This window comes from Oncorhynchus keta, chromosome 19, assembly GCF_023373465.1.
Source record: "Oncorhynchus keta strain PuntledgeMale-10-30-2019 chromosome 19, Oket_V2, whole genome shotgun sequence".
In the NCBI taxonomy this organism is placed as follows: domain Eukaryota; kingdom Metazoa; phylum Chordata; class Actinopteri; order Salmoniformes; family Salmonidae; genus Oncorhynchus; species Oncorhynchus keta.
Window position 1 is genome coordinate 48,551,426 of NC_068439.1, and position 15,907 is coordinate 48,567,332.

The 15,907-nt window shown below is 43.8% G+C and overlaps 1 protein-coding gene across 3 annotated transcripts in view; it reads right to left on the bottom strand.

Annotated features, from left to right (window-relative positions):
• LOC118398396 (kelch-like protein 29) overlaps positions 1–15,907 on the bottom strand; it is a 355,602-nt gene that overhangs the window by 88,773 nt on the left and 250,922 nt on the right. For all 3 annotated transcript variants that reach the window (XM_035793685.2, XM_035793683.2, XM_035793684.2), the window contains exons 8-9: positions 5,223–5,335; positions 4,910–5,056 (exon numbers count right to left, since the gene is read on the bottom strand). In XM_035793685.2, the coding sequence (XP_035649578.1) occupies positions 4,910–5,056; positions 5,223–5,335 (260 nt within the window). The remainder of the gene's footprint in view (positions 1–4,909; positions 5,057–5,222; positions 5,336–15,907) is intronic.

The following is a 15,907-nucleotide window of genomic DNA, read 5'->3' on the forward strand; positions in this document are numbered from 1 at the left end:
GTGCCCGACTCTCCGTGCTCTCTGTGTCCGTCTCTTTGGTATGCCCGTCGCTTCCGTCTCTCTGGGTCTCTGAGACGGAGGGACCCAGAGACTGAGAGACGGAGAGACTGAGAGACGGAGAGACTGAGAGACGGAGAGACCCAGAGACAGAGAGACCCAGAGACAGAGAGACCCAGAGACAGAGAGACCCAGAGACAGAGAGACCCAGAGACAGAGAGACCCAGAGACAGAGAGACCCAGAGACAGAGAGACCCAGAGACGGAGAGACCCAGAGACGGAGAGACCCAGAGACGGAGAGACCCAGAGACGGAGAGACCCAGAGACGGAGAGACCCAGAGACGGAGAGACCCAGAGACGGAGAGACCCAGAGACGGAGAGACCCAGAGACGGAGAGACCCAGAGACTGAGAGACCCAGAGACTGAGAGACCCAGAGACTGAGAGACCCAGAGACGGAGAAACCCAGAGACGGAGAGACCCAGAGACCCTCTCTGTCTTGTTCTCTCGCTCTCTGTCTTGTTCTCTCGCTCTCGTGTGAGTCTTACACAAACCCATTATTAATGCTCAAACTCTCTCTCTCTCTCTGGCTCTCAGCGATGTCCAGACCCATTTCTGTTTCCTCACTCCAGAAGGAAAATTGCATATTATTTACTCAGCCCCCGTCAACATGCCAGTGCAGTGCACACACACACACACACATACATACAGCCCCCAGCGTTTGGTGTTTTTCTCCCTCCTCTCAGAGAGTGTCAGCCATGTGACAATTGGCCCTGACGTGTCATTAAAAAATATCACAGGTTCCAGGGGAGCAATTTCTACTGCACTCTTTTTCCAAATGGCAGGAGAGAGGGACAAGGGAGGTGTGGAGGGAGGGAGAGAGGAAAGGTGAAAATTAGCTTGTGGTGAGCAGAGCGTATCAACTCAAATGCTGGGGTCAGTTTCTCTTGTGGAAAGAACCTCTCTCTCATCCTTCCCGCCCTCTCATCCCCTCTCCTTTACTCCCTAACCTCTCCTCCCCTTCACTCCTCTTCTCTCCCCTCCTTCACTCCTCTCCCCTCCCCTCCTTCACTCCTCTCCCCTCTCTCGTGGCAGTAGTTTTAGTGTGTCTATCTGTCACACATGGCCCAGAGATTTGAGACTGGCCCTGAGCTCCATCACAGCTCCCCTCCTATAATGTCATGGCACACAGCAGAGAGAGCATCACTGAAAATATGATTCCTACTGAGCACAGGGACACTGGGGCCCCTCTCCTCTCACTGTCTCGCTTTCCTTCTCCCTCTCGCTCTCTAAATGTCACCTTTGGGAAGGTGTTATTGTGAGTAAACAAAACCAGAGACCCAAGTCTAAAGCTGTGACCCAAAAGGAATCAGCCGCAAATAGGAATGAGCAGCAACTCACCATTGGGTCCTGACCCTCCATTTGAGAAACCACTGACTGCTATAAGGTATTAGTTTTTATCTCTGACTTAGCAACAAGGAGACAGAGAAGAGGGAGGAAAGGAGGAACAGGAGTGGACGGCAGGTGAAGTGTCTGTCCGTTTCACTTTCCCCTCACTCCCTTGCCATGCTCTGATTCGCTGTTCTCTCCTGTCCAATAGGCTGTGAGATTAATGTTGACCCGAGCGGAAGTGAACTGGTCAAAGCCTTTCTGACGGACTTTGATCCCCAGAAGAGCAGAGGTCCTTGTGTGTGTGAAACCGCCCCAAACACACACCAAACCATTCACCCCCCCCCCACACACAGAATGTCCTAGTTCCATTATTGTGCTGATCACATCCCCAAATCTGTTTTTCTACACCAGAATCACTCATATCTTTGACAAGAGCTCAGAAAAGGTCACAATAAGTTGAAAGCTAGAGACAGAAACACTCCCAGGAAAGTCTTACCATCATCCTCTAGGACATTTGAAGTCCCTTTTAGCTATATTTATAACCACACTACCTCCTCTAGACACATTAAAAACGCTGCTACAGGACTCACACTCTTGTCTCTCTACCTGTACCTAAATTCTCTGCCCTGCACCTGAAAAATGAGGCATCTGTAAAATGAGGGAGACTCGTACTCAAGCTTTTACATAAATGAAAAGTGGGTACTGACCATGTTCAATGATGACAATATCCGCGAGAGGGAATCAGCTTGCAGTCTGAACATTCTTAGTGAACCCACTGTATAGGCAACATCCCTTTATCTGCAGTTGATTGAATTGGGGTTTTGGTCCGTCTTGAAAGGCAATGAAAACGCTATCAGATGATGTCATATCCTTGAGATATGCATTGTCCACTTAGTCTGGGTACCAGTCTTCTGAGCTAACATTCCACTCCTTCCCTCTCCTGTTACTTGCCAAAACTAAGAAGACTAGCTCAACAGAGACGGCAACCAAGCTCGTGTCCACTAGATCACACTCAGTGTTAGGGAGTGGTGAACAACATGTCATTTAACTTGTAATTAAATGACATTTTGTAGTAGCTTGGTGGTAGTTGAACTCAATTCAAATCTTGGTAGTGTTTTCAGTAGTGCATCACTTTTCTTTGCCATGTCGTGGTGTACGGCACACTACTTTTGAAATGTTCTGTTCAGTTCCTTTCTTTATCGGCATGAGACCTGCCTATAAAGCTCACTTGAAACACCATTTCTGTGTTTAATGAGAAACATTACATTTAAGTTAACATATGACTACAGAGCCATCTGTTTTTGCAACTTGTAGTCTATAACAATTTAAGATTTTTCTCACCAAGTAGTTTGGACGTAGTGAACTTCTTTTTTTTCAATTCAAGTACAATAAATACTGGATTTCTTAAGGGTAACTTTAGCGTAGCTTAACGTCTTCCAGTATAAAGTAATTGGTATCTTGGTAAACTATATTTTCAGAGTAGCTTCCCCGAATGTCACGGTTTTCATATGGTGAAGGAGAGTCGGACCAAACTGCAGCGTGACGATTGCGATCCATGTTTATTTAAACAAACGTAAACACGACTAAACACGGACACTACAAAACAATAAATGGAACGAAAACCGAAAACAGCCTATACATGTGTCAACTAACATCGAACAAGGACATCAAGACACTCAGGACAATCACCCACAATACAACCAAAGAATATGGCTGCCTAAATATGGTTCCCAATCAGAGACAACGATAAACACCTGCCTCTGATTGAGAACCACTCCAGACAGCCATAGACTTTCCTAGAACACCCCACTAAGCTACAACCCCACTAAGCTACACACCACATACAAAAACCCATGTCACACCCTGGCCTGACCAAATACATGAAGAAAAACACAAAATACTTCGACCAGGGCGTGACACCGACACTGGTCACACTTCAACAAATAAGTTGATACGTCTCAGGGTCAATGCATCACATCGACTAACCAACCTCCATGAATGTGGAAGAAGAGGACATGGATCGGAGAGGAGCTCACTGCAGGATACAAACCTTTATTGATCCAACACGAACTCTGCAACCCAAATCTGAGTGATGATACTGTAAACAGATGATGATGCTGTCAGAACAGCATTAAGTCCTGATTAACCAGGATCGATCACAGTGAGGCTATGTGGCACTCCCACAACAAACCAGGACATACAGTACACTACAGTCGAGTACCCATAAACGCTGAATGAACATGTTGAAAATGGACCAGTACAAATTCGACCACTGCTTTTTCCTATTAGCGACAGAGGCCACATTGACCCTCAACACGGGGCACCTCAGAGGTGCGTGCTTAGTACCTTCCTGTACTCCCTGGTCACACACAACTGCTTGGCCGTGCACGACTCCAACACCATCATTAAGTTTGCTGATGACACAACGGTGGTAGGCCTGATCACAGACGATGATGATACAGCCTATAGGGAGGAGGTCAGGTCCCCCCCCCCCATCGACGGGGCTGTAGTGGACTGGATCGAGAGCTTCAAGTTCCTCGGTGTCCACACACACCAACACAGTCGTGAAGATGGCACGACAACGCCTCTTTCCCCCTCAGGAGACTGAAAAGATTTGGCGTGGGCCCTCAGATCCTCAAAACGTTCTACAGCTGCACCACTGAGAGCATCTTTACTGGCTGCATTTTCGCTTGGTATGGCAACCGGTTGGCATCCGACCGCAAGGCGCTACAGATGGTGGTGCGGACAGCCCAGTACATAACTGGGGCCGAGCTCCCTGCCATCCAGAACCTCTATATCAGGCGGTGTCAGAGAAAAGGCAAGAAGAAAAAAAAGACCCCAGCCACAGACCACATATCATCAACTAGATTCAGCCGCGGATAGACTGCAAATTGACCACAAGTAGCCACGACAGATAAAACAATAATTTCAAACTTTGCTTATATTTGTATATGATCACAAATCTCTCTCTTATGGGTGGGAATACTTTGGAACAGATTTCCAACTTAAAATCACATTTGCTGGTGTTTTTACAGTCTTATGTCCTCTCCTGGGGTAGAATACGTCATGATAAGCTGTAGACCACACTATCTTCCGAGAGAGTTCACATCTATATTATTCGTAGCAGTCTCTTTACCACCACAAACCGATGCTGGCAGTAAGAACGCCACACACACACACAACAGTTCACCATCTTCACTTACGCTGCTGCTACTCCGTTTATTATCTATCCCGATTCCCTAGTTACTTTCACCCCTACCTACATGTAAATATTACCTCAATTACCTCAACTACCTCGTACCCCGGCACATTGACCTGGTACATGTACTCCTTGTACATAGCCTCGCTATCAGTATTTATTGTGTTACTATTTCATATTTACTTTGTAACTCTGCATATTGGGAAAGGTCTCGTCAGTAAGCATTCCGCGCTAACGTCTACACCCCGTTGTGTTCGGCGCATGTGAGAAACACAATTTGATTTGAACCACTCCCTCCTACCTCTCTACCCTCCCTGCCTTACCTGTACTCTGGAGGTGGGGTCTCGTTTGATCCAATTGATTGCAGTCTCGTAGACCAGTTCCTCAGTCTTGGTATTGAGGCTGTCATTAGACAGGTAGGCCACCAGGTCCTCCTTAGACACATTCAGAATCTCCTCCTGACCCGCCGCCTACAGCACAAAGGGTTGAAACTTGATTGGGATACATGTAAAATAATCCTGTTTTTATCATGTTCGGTAGGTGGTATGGGTCTTTTTTAATAACATCTTATAAATTCATTAATGCATTTATCCACCCATCCATCCATCGATTTGTTCATTCGGTAAATCCACCTACCTCAGGGAAGTTCTGGAGTGCAAAGGCTTTGGCCATGTTGTGGAGCTCTGTACATCGCATAGCCTCAGCCATGCCCAGCACACCTAGACAGTTCCCTGCTGTTAGCTGTTTCTCTGGAGAGAGAGAAAGGAGAGAGAGAGAGAGAGAGAGAGAGAGAGAGAAAGGGGAGAGAGAGAGAGAAAGGGGAGAGAGAGAGAGAAAGGGGAGAGAGAGAGAGAGAGAGAGAGAGAGAGAGAGGGGAGAGAGAGAGAGAGAGAGAAAGAGAGAGAGAGAGAGAGAGAGAGAGAAAGGGGAGAGAGAGAGAGAGAGAAAGGGGAGAGAGAGAGAGAGAGAGGGAGAGAGAGAGAGAGAGAAAGGAGAGAGAGTGAGAGAGAGAGAGAAAAGAGTGAGAGAGAGAGAGAAAGGAGAGAGAGAGAGAGAGAGAAAGGGGAGAGAGAGAAGAGAGAGAGAGAGAGAGAGAGAGAGAGAGAGAGAGAGAGAGAGAGAGAGAGAGAGGAGAGAGAGAAAGGGAGAGAGAGAGAGAAAGGGGAGAGAGAGAGAGAAAGGGGAGAGAGAGAGAGAAAGGGGAGAGAGAGAGAGAGAGAGAGAAAGGGGAGAGAGAGAGAAAGAGAGAGAGGGAGAGAGAGAGAGAGAGAAAGGAGAGAGGTGAGAGGAGAGAAAGGAGGAGAAGAGGGGAGAGATGGAGAGATTGAGATTCAGAGAGAGATTAAAAAGGGAGAGATGGAGGAGAGGAGAAGAGAGAAGAGAGAGAGAGAGAGAAAGAGAGAGATGGTCTAGAGAGTGAGGATAGGAGAGGGCTAGGGAGAGGAGAGGAGAGGAGACTCTAGGACAGCTCAGGAGGGACAAACAGCAGAGGGAGGAGAGGAGAGGAGCTAGGGAGAGGAGGAGAGGGAGAGGAGGCCAGGGAGAGGAGGGAAGGCAGGGAGAGGGGATTAGAGAGAGAGAGAGGTAGAGAGAGAGAGAGAGAGAGAGCCCTGGGAGAGGGGCCCAGAGAGCGAGTGAAAGAGGGGGAGAGGGGAAATGGGAGACAGGGGGGAAAGGGGAGAGATGGAGAGATTGTCATTCACACATCCATTAAAAAGTCAGGATGGGGGAAGGGAGAGAGAAAGAGGGGAGAGCTTTGGTCTATCTGTGTGTATATCTGGGGCTAGGGAGAGAGTGTAATAACTCTAACAGCTCAAGGGACAAACAGCAAGGGGAATCGATCGCTAGGTGCCCACTGAGCAGGGCCAGGAGACTGGGAAGGCATAGCAGGGATTAGTACTGCAGGTACAGACGTTTCACACACAGCCCTGGGCTGGGGCCCACTGTGTGAGGCCTGATCAAATGAGACACATTGGTACTGACCACCACCAGATCTCCCATCTATAAGCACAGAGCTGTGTGTGTGTGTGTGTGTGTGTGTGTGTGTGTGTCCAGCTGCCTATACAAATATCACCAGGAAAGCTCATGGAGAATCTCACCACTAAAAGACCAAAATATAATAATAATTAAAAAAACAGGGTTGATGTGACAAAGTGTCTGTTAAAGTTAACTCAGTGTGTTGAAGCTGAATAGGGAAACAAAGCCTTCTGAAACTAATACAACTGTAGTCTGTTAATGTGGTGTTTGATTGAGCAGATGTGCTTTTACTGTTTCTGAGAGAGAGAGAGAGAGAGAGAGAGAGAGAGAGAGAGAGAGAGAAGTCTGAGGGGGCGTGAGAATGTGTAATAATAACTAGAGCTAGACCAATCAATACCTTTACAGAGCTGTCTCTATATCTAATCAATATCAAACGAGGTTCAAATGTGTTTGGTATTCTTATTTGGTCTGATCTTAATTGACTCCACAGGTACCATTCATTCAGTTTCATTTGTGTGGGTGTGAGGAGAGTCTGTGCAATATCAATCTGTTATTATATGACGTGAGTGTCTGTGTTACATGGTGTGCAATTTCTCAGAAACTCAGTGCAGCAGATTGCAGACATAGTGAATGAAGGAGTTTTATTCCAGGCTCTGGAAGGTTCCATAGCCGCCAGTTGTAAATCCTCCCACGTTTTATTTCTTGAAGTTGTTCTAACATGATGGACAACATAATATGTTAAATAAGTTGGTGTTGAGGTGTTTTTAACACACTAAAAAAATCTGATGAACTCAATGCACCATGGCCAAAGTTAATTTAATCCGCATCTCTTCAGTACATTTGTTGCGAACTTCAATATCCCTGACATGATATCAATGTCTTTGTTCCAAGGTTATACACTGTACCAGTATTATGTCTCTATTCTAACATGCTCAAATGTCATGAATCATGTTCAGGCTGAAGTCTCTCTGACTACACTACAAACGGGGCCCACAGTGTGAGGCCTAATCAAATGAGACATTGGTACTGAACACCACCAGAACTCCCATCTATAAACACAGAGCACTCTGTCTGTGTGTGTGTGTGTGTGTGTGTGTGTGTGTGTGTGTGTGTGTGTGTGTGTGTGTGTGTGTGTGTGTGTATACATTGCCTTCAGAAAGTATTCATACCCCTTGACTTATTCCACATTTTGTTGCATTACAGCCTGAATTTAAAATGGATTAAATAATTATTTTTTTCTCACTAATCTACACACAATACCCCATAATGACAAAATGGGGTATTGACAACCATTTTCAGGTCGAGCCATAGATTTTCAAGTAGATTTAAGTCAAAACTGTAACATGGTCACTCATGAACATTCTTCTTGGTAAGCAACAGAGTAGATTTGGTCTGGTGTTTTAGCTTATTGTCCTGCTGAAAGGTAAATTCATCTCCCAGTGTCTGGTGGAAAGCAGACAACCAGGTTATCCTCAATGATTTTGCCTGTGCTTAGCTCCATTCCGTTTATTTTTTATCCTGAGAAACTCCCCAGTCCTTAACAATGACAAGCATACACATAACATGATACAGCCACCACTATGCTTGAAAATATGGTGAGTGGTACTCAGTCATGTGTTGTACTGGATTTACCCCTCACATAACACCTTGTATTCAGGACAAAAAATGTTTGCCAAATGTTTTGCAGTATTACTTTAGAGCCTTGCTGAAAAACAGGATGCATGTTTTGGAATATTTGTATTCTGTACAGGCTTCCTTCTTTTCACTCTGTCATTTAGGTTAGTATTGTGGAGTAACTACAATGTTATTGATCCATCCTCAGTTTTCTCCAGTCACAGCCATTAAACTCTGTAACTGTTTTAAAGTCACCATTGGCTTCATGGTGAAATCTGAGGGGTTTCCTTCATCTCTGGCAACTGAGTTAGGAAGGACGCCCGTATCTTTGTATTGACTGGGTTTATTGACACACCATCTACAGTGTAATTCATAACTTCACCATGCTCAAAGGGTTATTCAAAGTCAGATGTTTTTATTTATACCCATCTACCAATAGGTGCCATTCTTTATGAGGCATTGGAAAGTCTCCCTGGTTTTCGTGGATGAATCTGTGTTTGAAATTCACTATTCGACTGAGGGACCCCACTGATAATTGTACGTGTGGGGTACAGAGATGAGGTAGTCATAGAAAATCATGCTAAACACTATTATTGCACACAGAGTGAGTCCATGCAACTTATTATGTGACTTGTTAAGCTACGTTTTACTCCTGAACTTATTTAGGCTTGCATTAACAAAGGGGTTTAATACTTATTGACTAAAGCCATTTCAGCTTTTCGTTTGTAATTAATTTGTAAAAAAAAAAAAAAAAAATGTAACCTCCACTGACATTATGGGGCTAGTGTGTAGGCTAGTGACAAAAAAAAATCTACATTTAATCCATTTTAAATTCAGGATGTAACAACAAAATGAGGGAAAAGTCAAGGGGTGTGAATGCTTTCTGAAGGCACTGCATGTATGGACGTGTTTAACTGGCCAAGTCTCCACAAGAATAGAAAACAAACAAACATTTGACCAACTGGGGACATTTTGTGAGAACACACAGAATTAGTGTTTGAATTACATCAAGGGTTAGGTCTATGATTTGGTTTTTGTCTTAGGTTTAGGTTGAGGTTTAAGATTTGTTTTTTTGGCTTAAGGTTATGGTTAGGGTAAGAGTATGGGTAAGGGAAAATGGGATTTTGATGGGTAGCCTAGTGGTTAGAGCGTTGGACTAGTAACCGGAAGGTTGCAAGTTCAAACCCCCGAGCTGACAAGGTACGAATCTGTCGTTCTGCCCCTGAACAGGCAGTTAACCCGTCATTGAAAATAACCCGTCATTGAAAATAACCCGTCATTGAAAATAACCCGTCATTGAAAATAACCCGTCATTGAAAGTAAGAATTTGTTCTTAACTGACTTGCCTAGTTAAATAAAGGTATGTGCGCGAGTGCAAGCTGCCTATAAAAATATCACCAGGAGAGCTCATGGAGAATCTCACCACTACAAGACCAACATATTAATAATAAAACAGGGTTGATGTGACAAAGTGTTAAAGTCTAAAGTTAACTCAGTGTGTTGAAGCTGAATAGGGAAACAAAGCCTTCTGAAACTAATACAACTGTCGTCTGTTAATGTGGTGTTTGATTGAGCAGATGTGCTTTTACTGTTTCTGAGAGAGAGAGAGAGAGAGAGAGAGAGAGAGAGAGAGAGAGAGAAGTCTGAGGGGGCGTGAGAATGTGTAATAATAACTAGAGCTAGACCAATCAATACCTTTACAGAGCTGTCTCTATATCTAATCAATATCAAACGAGGTTCAAATGTGTTTGGTATTCTTATTTGGTCTGATCTTAATTGATTCCACAGGTACCATTCATTCAGGTTCATTTGTGTCGGGTCTTCAGATGGCGCCTAACCAATTGTGCTATTTTCTTCATTTTTTTCACATTGTTTAAATAATTCTCTCATGACCGAAAAGAGCTTCTGGTCATCAGAACAATGATTACTTACCTCGAACTGGACAAAGATGTATTCTTTAATGACGCGAAGGATATACTGCTTCCCAGAGACCAGTCCCATATCCCCGTAATTTGTGTGAAGAAAAGACGGAAATACAGGAGGTCTGGGTGCCTTGTGAGAATTTGTCGGCAAGTGAGTAAATCCCCACTACCCTCGGTATTATTGGCAAACGTGAAATCATTGGAAAACAAGCTGGACGATCTACGGTTAAGACTATCCTACCAACGGGACATTAAAAACTGTCATATCTTATGTTTCACCGAGACGTGGCTGAACGACGACACAGATAATATAGAGCTGGCTGGCTTCTCCGTGTATCGGCAGGACAGAGCAGCTACGTCTGGTAAGAAGAGGGGCGGGTTGTGTGTCTATTTGTCAATAACTGCTGGTGCGCGATGTCTAATATTAAAGAAGTCTCGAGGTATAACTGACCTGAGGTGACTCGCTCAATACGGAAGTCTGAGATGATGTGGATGCTACGCTACAGGACTGTTTTGCTAGCACAGACTGTGATATGTTATGGGATTCATCCAATGGCATTGAGGAGTATACCAACTCAGTCACCGGCTTCATCAATAAGTCCTTCGACGACGTCGTCGCCACAGTGAAGGTACGTACAGTTGAAGTTGTAAGTTTACATACACCTTAGCCAAGTATATTTCAACTCAGTTTTTCAAAATTCTTGACATTTACTCCAAGTAAAAATTATTCGTCTTAGGTCAGTTAGGATCACCACTTTATTTTAAGAATGTGAAATGTCAGAATAATAGAGAGAGAATGATTTCAGCGTTTATTTCTTTCATCACATTCCCAGTGGGTCAGAAGTTTACATACACTCAAGTATTATTTGGTAGCATTTCCGTTAAATTGTTTAACTTGGGTCAAACGTTTCGGGTAGCCTTCCACAAGCTTCCCACAATAACTTGGGTGAATTTTGGTCCATTCCTCCTGACAGAGCTGGTCTAACTAAATCAGGTTTGAAGGCCTCCTTGATCGTACACGCTTTTTCAGTTCTGTCCACAAATTTTCTATAGGATTGAGGTCAGGGCTTTGTGATGGCCACTCCAATACCTTGACTTTGTTGTCCTTAAGCCATTTTGCCACAACCCTCGAAAGTATGCTTGGGGTCATTGTCCATTTGGAAAACCCATTTGCTACCAAGCTTTAACTTCCTGACTGATGTCTTGAGATGTTGGTTCAATATATCCACATAGTTTTCCTTCTTCAAGATGCCATCTATTTTGTGAAGTGTACCAGTCCCACCTGCAGCAAAGCACCCCCACAACATGATGCTGCCACCCCCGCGCTACACGGTTGGGATGGTGTTTGCAAGCCTCTCCCTTTTTCCTCCAAACATAATGATGGTTATTATGGCCAAACAGTTCTATTTTTGTTTCATCAGACCAGAGGACATTTCTCCAAAAAGTATGATCTTTGTCCCCATGTGCAAACTGTAGTCTGGCTTTTTTATGGCGGTTCTGGAGCAGTGGCTTCTTCCTTGCTTAGCATCCTTTCAGGTTATGTCGAAATAGGACTTATTTTACTGTGGAAATAGATACTTTGTACCGGTTTCCTTCAGCATCTTCACAAGGTCCTTCGCTGCTGTTCTGGGATTGATTTGACCTTTTCGTACCAAAGTACGTTCATCTCTGGGAGACAGAATGCATCTCCTTCCTGACCGTTATGACGGCTGCGTGGTCCCATGGTGTTTATACTTGTGTACTATTGTTTGTACAGATGAACGTGGTACCTTCAGGCGTTTAGAAATTGCTCCCAAGAATGAACCAGACTTGTGGAGGTCTCCAATTCTTTTCAGAGGTCTTGACTGATTTCTTTTGATTTTCCCATGATGTCAAGCAAAGAGACACTGAGTTTCCAAAACCGTCAAAATACTGTCTGTGAGTATAACTGATATTGCAGGCGAAAACCTGAGGAAAATCTACCAGGAAGTGCTGTTTTTCCTGAAACCTCTGTTCCATTGCATGCCTTCCCTCCATTTAAAGGGATATCAACCAAATTCCTTTCTCTATGGTGTGAACAATCTTTAGACTTAGTTTCAGGCTTTTATTCTGAAAAATGAGCGAGAACGATCAGATCTGGTATTATTGATTATTTATTGTAAAAACAACCTGAGGATGGATTATAAAAAACGTTTGACATGTTTCTACGAACTTTACGGATACTATTTGGAATTTTCGTCTCCCCCGTCGTGACCGCTCGAGCCTGTGGATTTCTGAACAAAACACGCCAACCAAATGGAGGTATCTTGGATATAAAAATAATCTTTATGGAACAAATGGAACATTTATTGTGTAACTGGGAGTCTCGTGAGTGCAAACATCCAAAGATCATCAAAGGTAAGCGATTCATTTTATTGCTTTTCTGACTTTCGTGACCAATCTACTTTGCTGCTAGCTGTTTGTAATGTTTTGGCTGCTGAGAGAGATGTCCTAACAAACGCTTGGATAGCTTTTGCTGTAAAGCTTTTTTGAAATCTGACACGCCAGGTGGATTAACAACAAGCTAAACTGTGTTTTGCTATATTGCACTTCTGATTTCATGAAAATGTAATATTTTCTGTAATTTAATTTGAATTTGGCACTCTGCAATTCAGCGGATGTTGACGAAAATTATCCTGCTAAAGGCATGGGTGCGCCAAGAAGTTAAAATCACAGTCAACTTAGTGTATGTAAACTTCTGACCCACTGAAAATGTGATACAGTGAATTACAAGGGAAATAATCTGTCTATAAACAATTGTTGAAAATATTACTTGTTTCATGCACAAAGTAGATGTCCTAACCGACTTGCCAAAACTATAGTTTATTAACCAGAAATTTGTGGAGTGGTTGAAAAACGAGTTTTAATGACTCCAACCTAAGTGTATGTAAACTTCTGAGCTAAAGGCTAGAACTGACGCTTTCAAGGAGCGGGACAATCTGACGCTTATATGAAACCCTGCTATGCCCTCAGATGAACGATCAAACAGGCAAAGCATCAATACAGAACTAAGATTGAATCCTACTACACAGGCTCAGACGCTCGTCGGATGTGTCAGGGCTTGAAAACTATTGAGTTTGAGTTTATTTTACAAGGACACTGTACATTAATCAACATTTCAGTAAAAGTGCCGACGCGACCCTAACAGACGAGCTAAATGCATTTTATGTTCTCTTTGAGGCAAGCAACACTGAAGCATGCATGAGAGCACCAGCTGTTCCGGACGACTGTGTGATCACAGGTCAACATTCCCAAAGCCGAGGGGCCAGATGGATTACCAGGACGTGTACTCAGAGCATGCGCGGTCCAACTGGCAAGTGTCTTCACTGACATTTTCAACCTCTCCCTGGCCGAGTCTGTAATACCTACATGTTTCAAACACACCACCATAGTTCCTGCGCCCAAGAAAGCGAAGGTAACCTGCCTAAATGATTACCGCCCCATAGCACTCACGTCGGTATCCATGAAGTGCTTTGAAAGGCTGGTCATGGCTCACATCAACACCATCATGCCATAAACCCTAAACCCACTCCAATTCGCATACTGCCCCAACTGATACACAGATAACGCAAAGATTTTTGGGTGGTATTTTTCTTAAAACTGCATCGTCGGTTAAATGCTTGTAAGTAAGCATTGCACTGTAAGGTCTAGACCTGTGGTATTCGGCGTCTGTGACAAATAACATTTGATTTTGTTTAATCTCAATAGCACTCCACACTGCCCTTTCCCACCTGGACAAGAGGAACCTGTATGTGTTCATTTATTAAAGCTCAGCATTCAACACCATAGTGCCCACAAAGCTCATCACTGAGCTACGGACCCTGGGACTAAACACCTCCCTCTGAAACTGAATCATGGACTTCCTGATGGGCTGCCCCCAAGGGGTAAGTGTAGGCAACAACACATCTGCCATGTTGATCCTCAACACTGGGGCCCCTCAGGGTTGCGTGCTTAGTCCCTCCTGTACTCCCTGTTCACCCACAACTACAGTACGTGACCAAGCATGACTCAAACACCATCATTAAGTTAGCTGACAACACAACAGTGGTCCAGTAGGCCTGATCACTGACAACGATGAGGCAGCCTATAGTGAGGAGATCAGAGACCTGGCTGTATGATGCCAGGAAAACAACCACTCTCTCAATGTGAGCAAGACAAAGGAGATGGAGGGCTGAACAGGCCCCCATCTAACATCGACGGGGCTGAAGTGGAGCTGGTCGAGAGATTCAAGTCCCTTGGTGTCCACATCACCAACAAACTATCATGGTCCAAATACACCAGGACAGTTGTGAAGAGGGCACGTCAACACCTTTTCCGCAACAGGAGACTGAAAATATTTGGCATGGGTCCCCATATGCTCAAAAAGTTCTACAGCTGCACCATTGAGAGCATCCTGACCAGTTTCATCTACAGAGGGTAGTGCGTACGGCCCACTACATCACTCTGGGGCCAAGCTTCCTGACATCCAGGACTTACATATAGGCGGTGTCAGAGGAAGGCCCAAAAAATTGTCTTAGACTCCAGTCACCCAAGCCATAGACTGTTCTCTCTGCTGGTACCGGATCACCAAGTCTAGAACCAAAAGGCTTCTTAACAACTTATACCCCCAAGACAAAAGACTGCTGAACAACACTGCTAATATTCACTGTTAATTCACTATGCAGAGTCACCTTACAAATGATAATAATATAATATAATAATATATGCCATTTAGCAGACGCTTTTATCCAAAGCGACTTACAGTCATGTGTGCATACATTCTACGTATGGGTGGTCCCGGGAATCGAACCCACTACCCTGGCGTTACAAGCGCCATGCTCTACCAACTGAGCTACAGAAGGACCACGTTTCATTAGTCCATTGTTGGATGATCTTGAATAACTTGTACCCTCGCACATAGACTCTGCACCGGTACCCCCTGTATACAGTATAGCCTCGTTATTGTTATGTAAATGTACTGTGTTACTTTTTTATTGATGAGATTTTTTTACTTTAGTTTATTTAGTAAATATATTTTTAAAACTATTTCTTGAACTGCATTGTTGGTTAAGGGCCTGTAAGTAAGCATTTCACTGTAAGGTCTAGTAGACCTGTTGTATTCGGCGCATGTGACAAAAATATATATTTTAAGAGAGTCTGTGCAATATCAATCTGTTATTATATGACGTGAGTGTCTGTGTTACATGGTGTGCAATTTCTCAGAAACTCAGTGCAGCAGATTGCAGACATAGTGAATGAAGGAGTTTTATTCCAGGCTCTGGAAGGTTCCATAGCCGCCGGTTGTAAATCCTCCCACGTTTTATTTCTTGAAGTTGTTCTAACCTGATGGACAACATAATATGTTAAATAAGTTGGTGTTGAGGTGTTTTTAACACACTAAAAAAATCTGATGAACTCAATGCACCATGGCCAAAGTTAATTTAATCCGCATCTCTTCAGTACATTTGTTGCGAACTTCAATATCCCTGACATGATATCAATGTCTTTGTTCCAAGGTTATACACTGTACCAGTATTATGTCTCTATTCTAACATGCTCATATGTCATGAATCATGTTCAGGCTGAAGTCTCTGACTACACTACAAATGGTTTCCATGTTTTTCACAAGTCCATATCGTCGGACGAAACGTGAAAAACAAATCAATATTTTTTTCCCCACTGTCTTCCCCCTCTCTTTTACTACTCTGACCTTTTTCATCCCATTGCCAGACATCCTATCCTTGTCTTAGAGCTCTCTCCACATCTACCCAACCATCTCTATTAAATGGTAGGTATAATCTGACATTTACC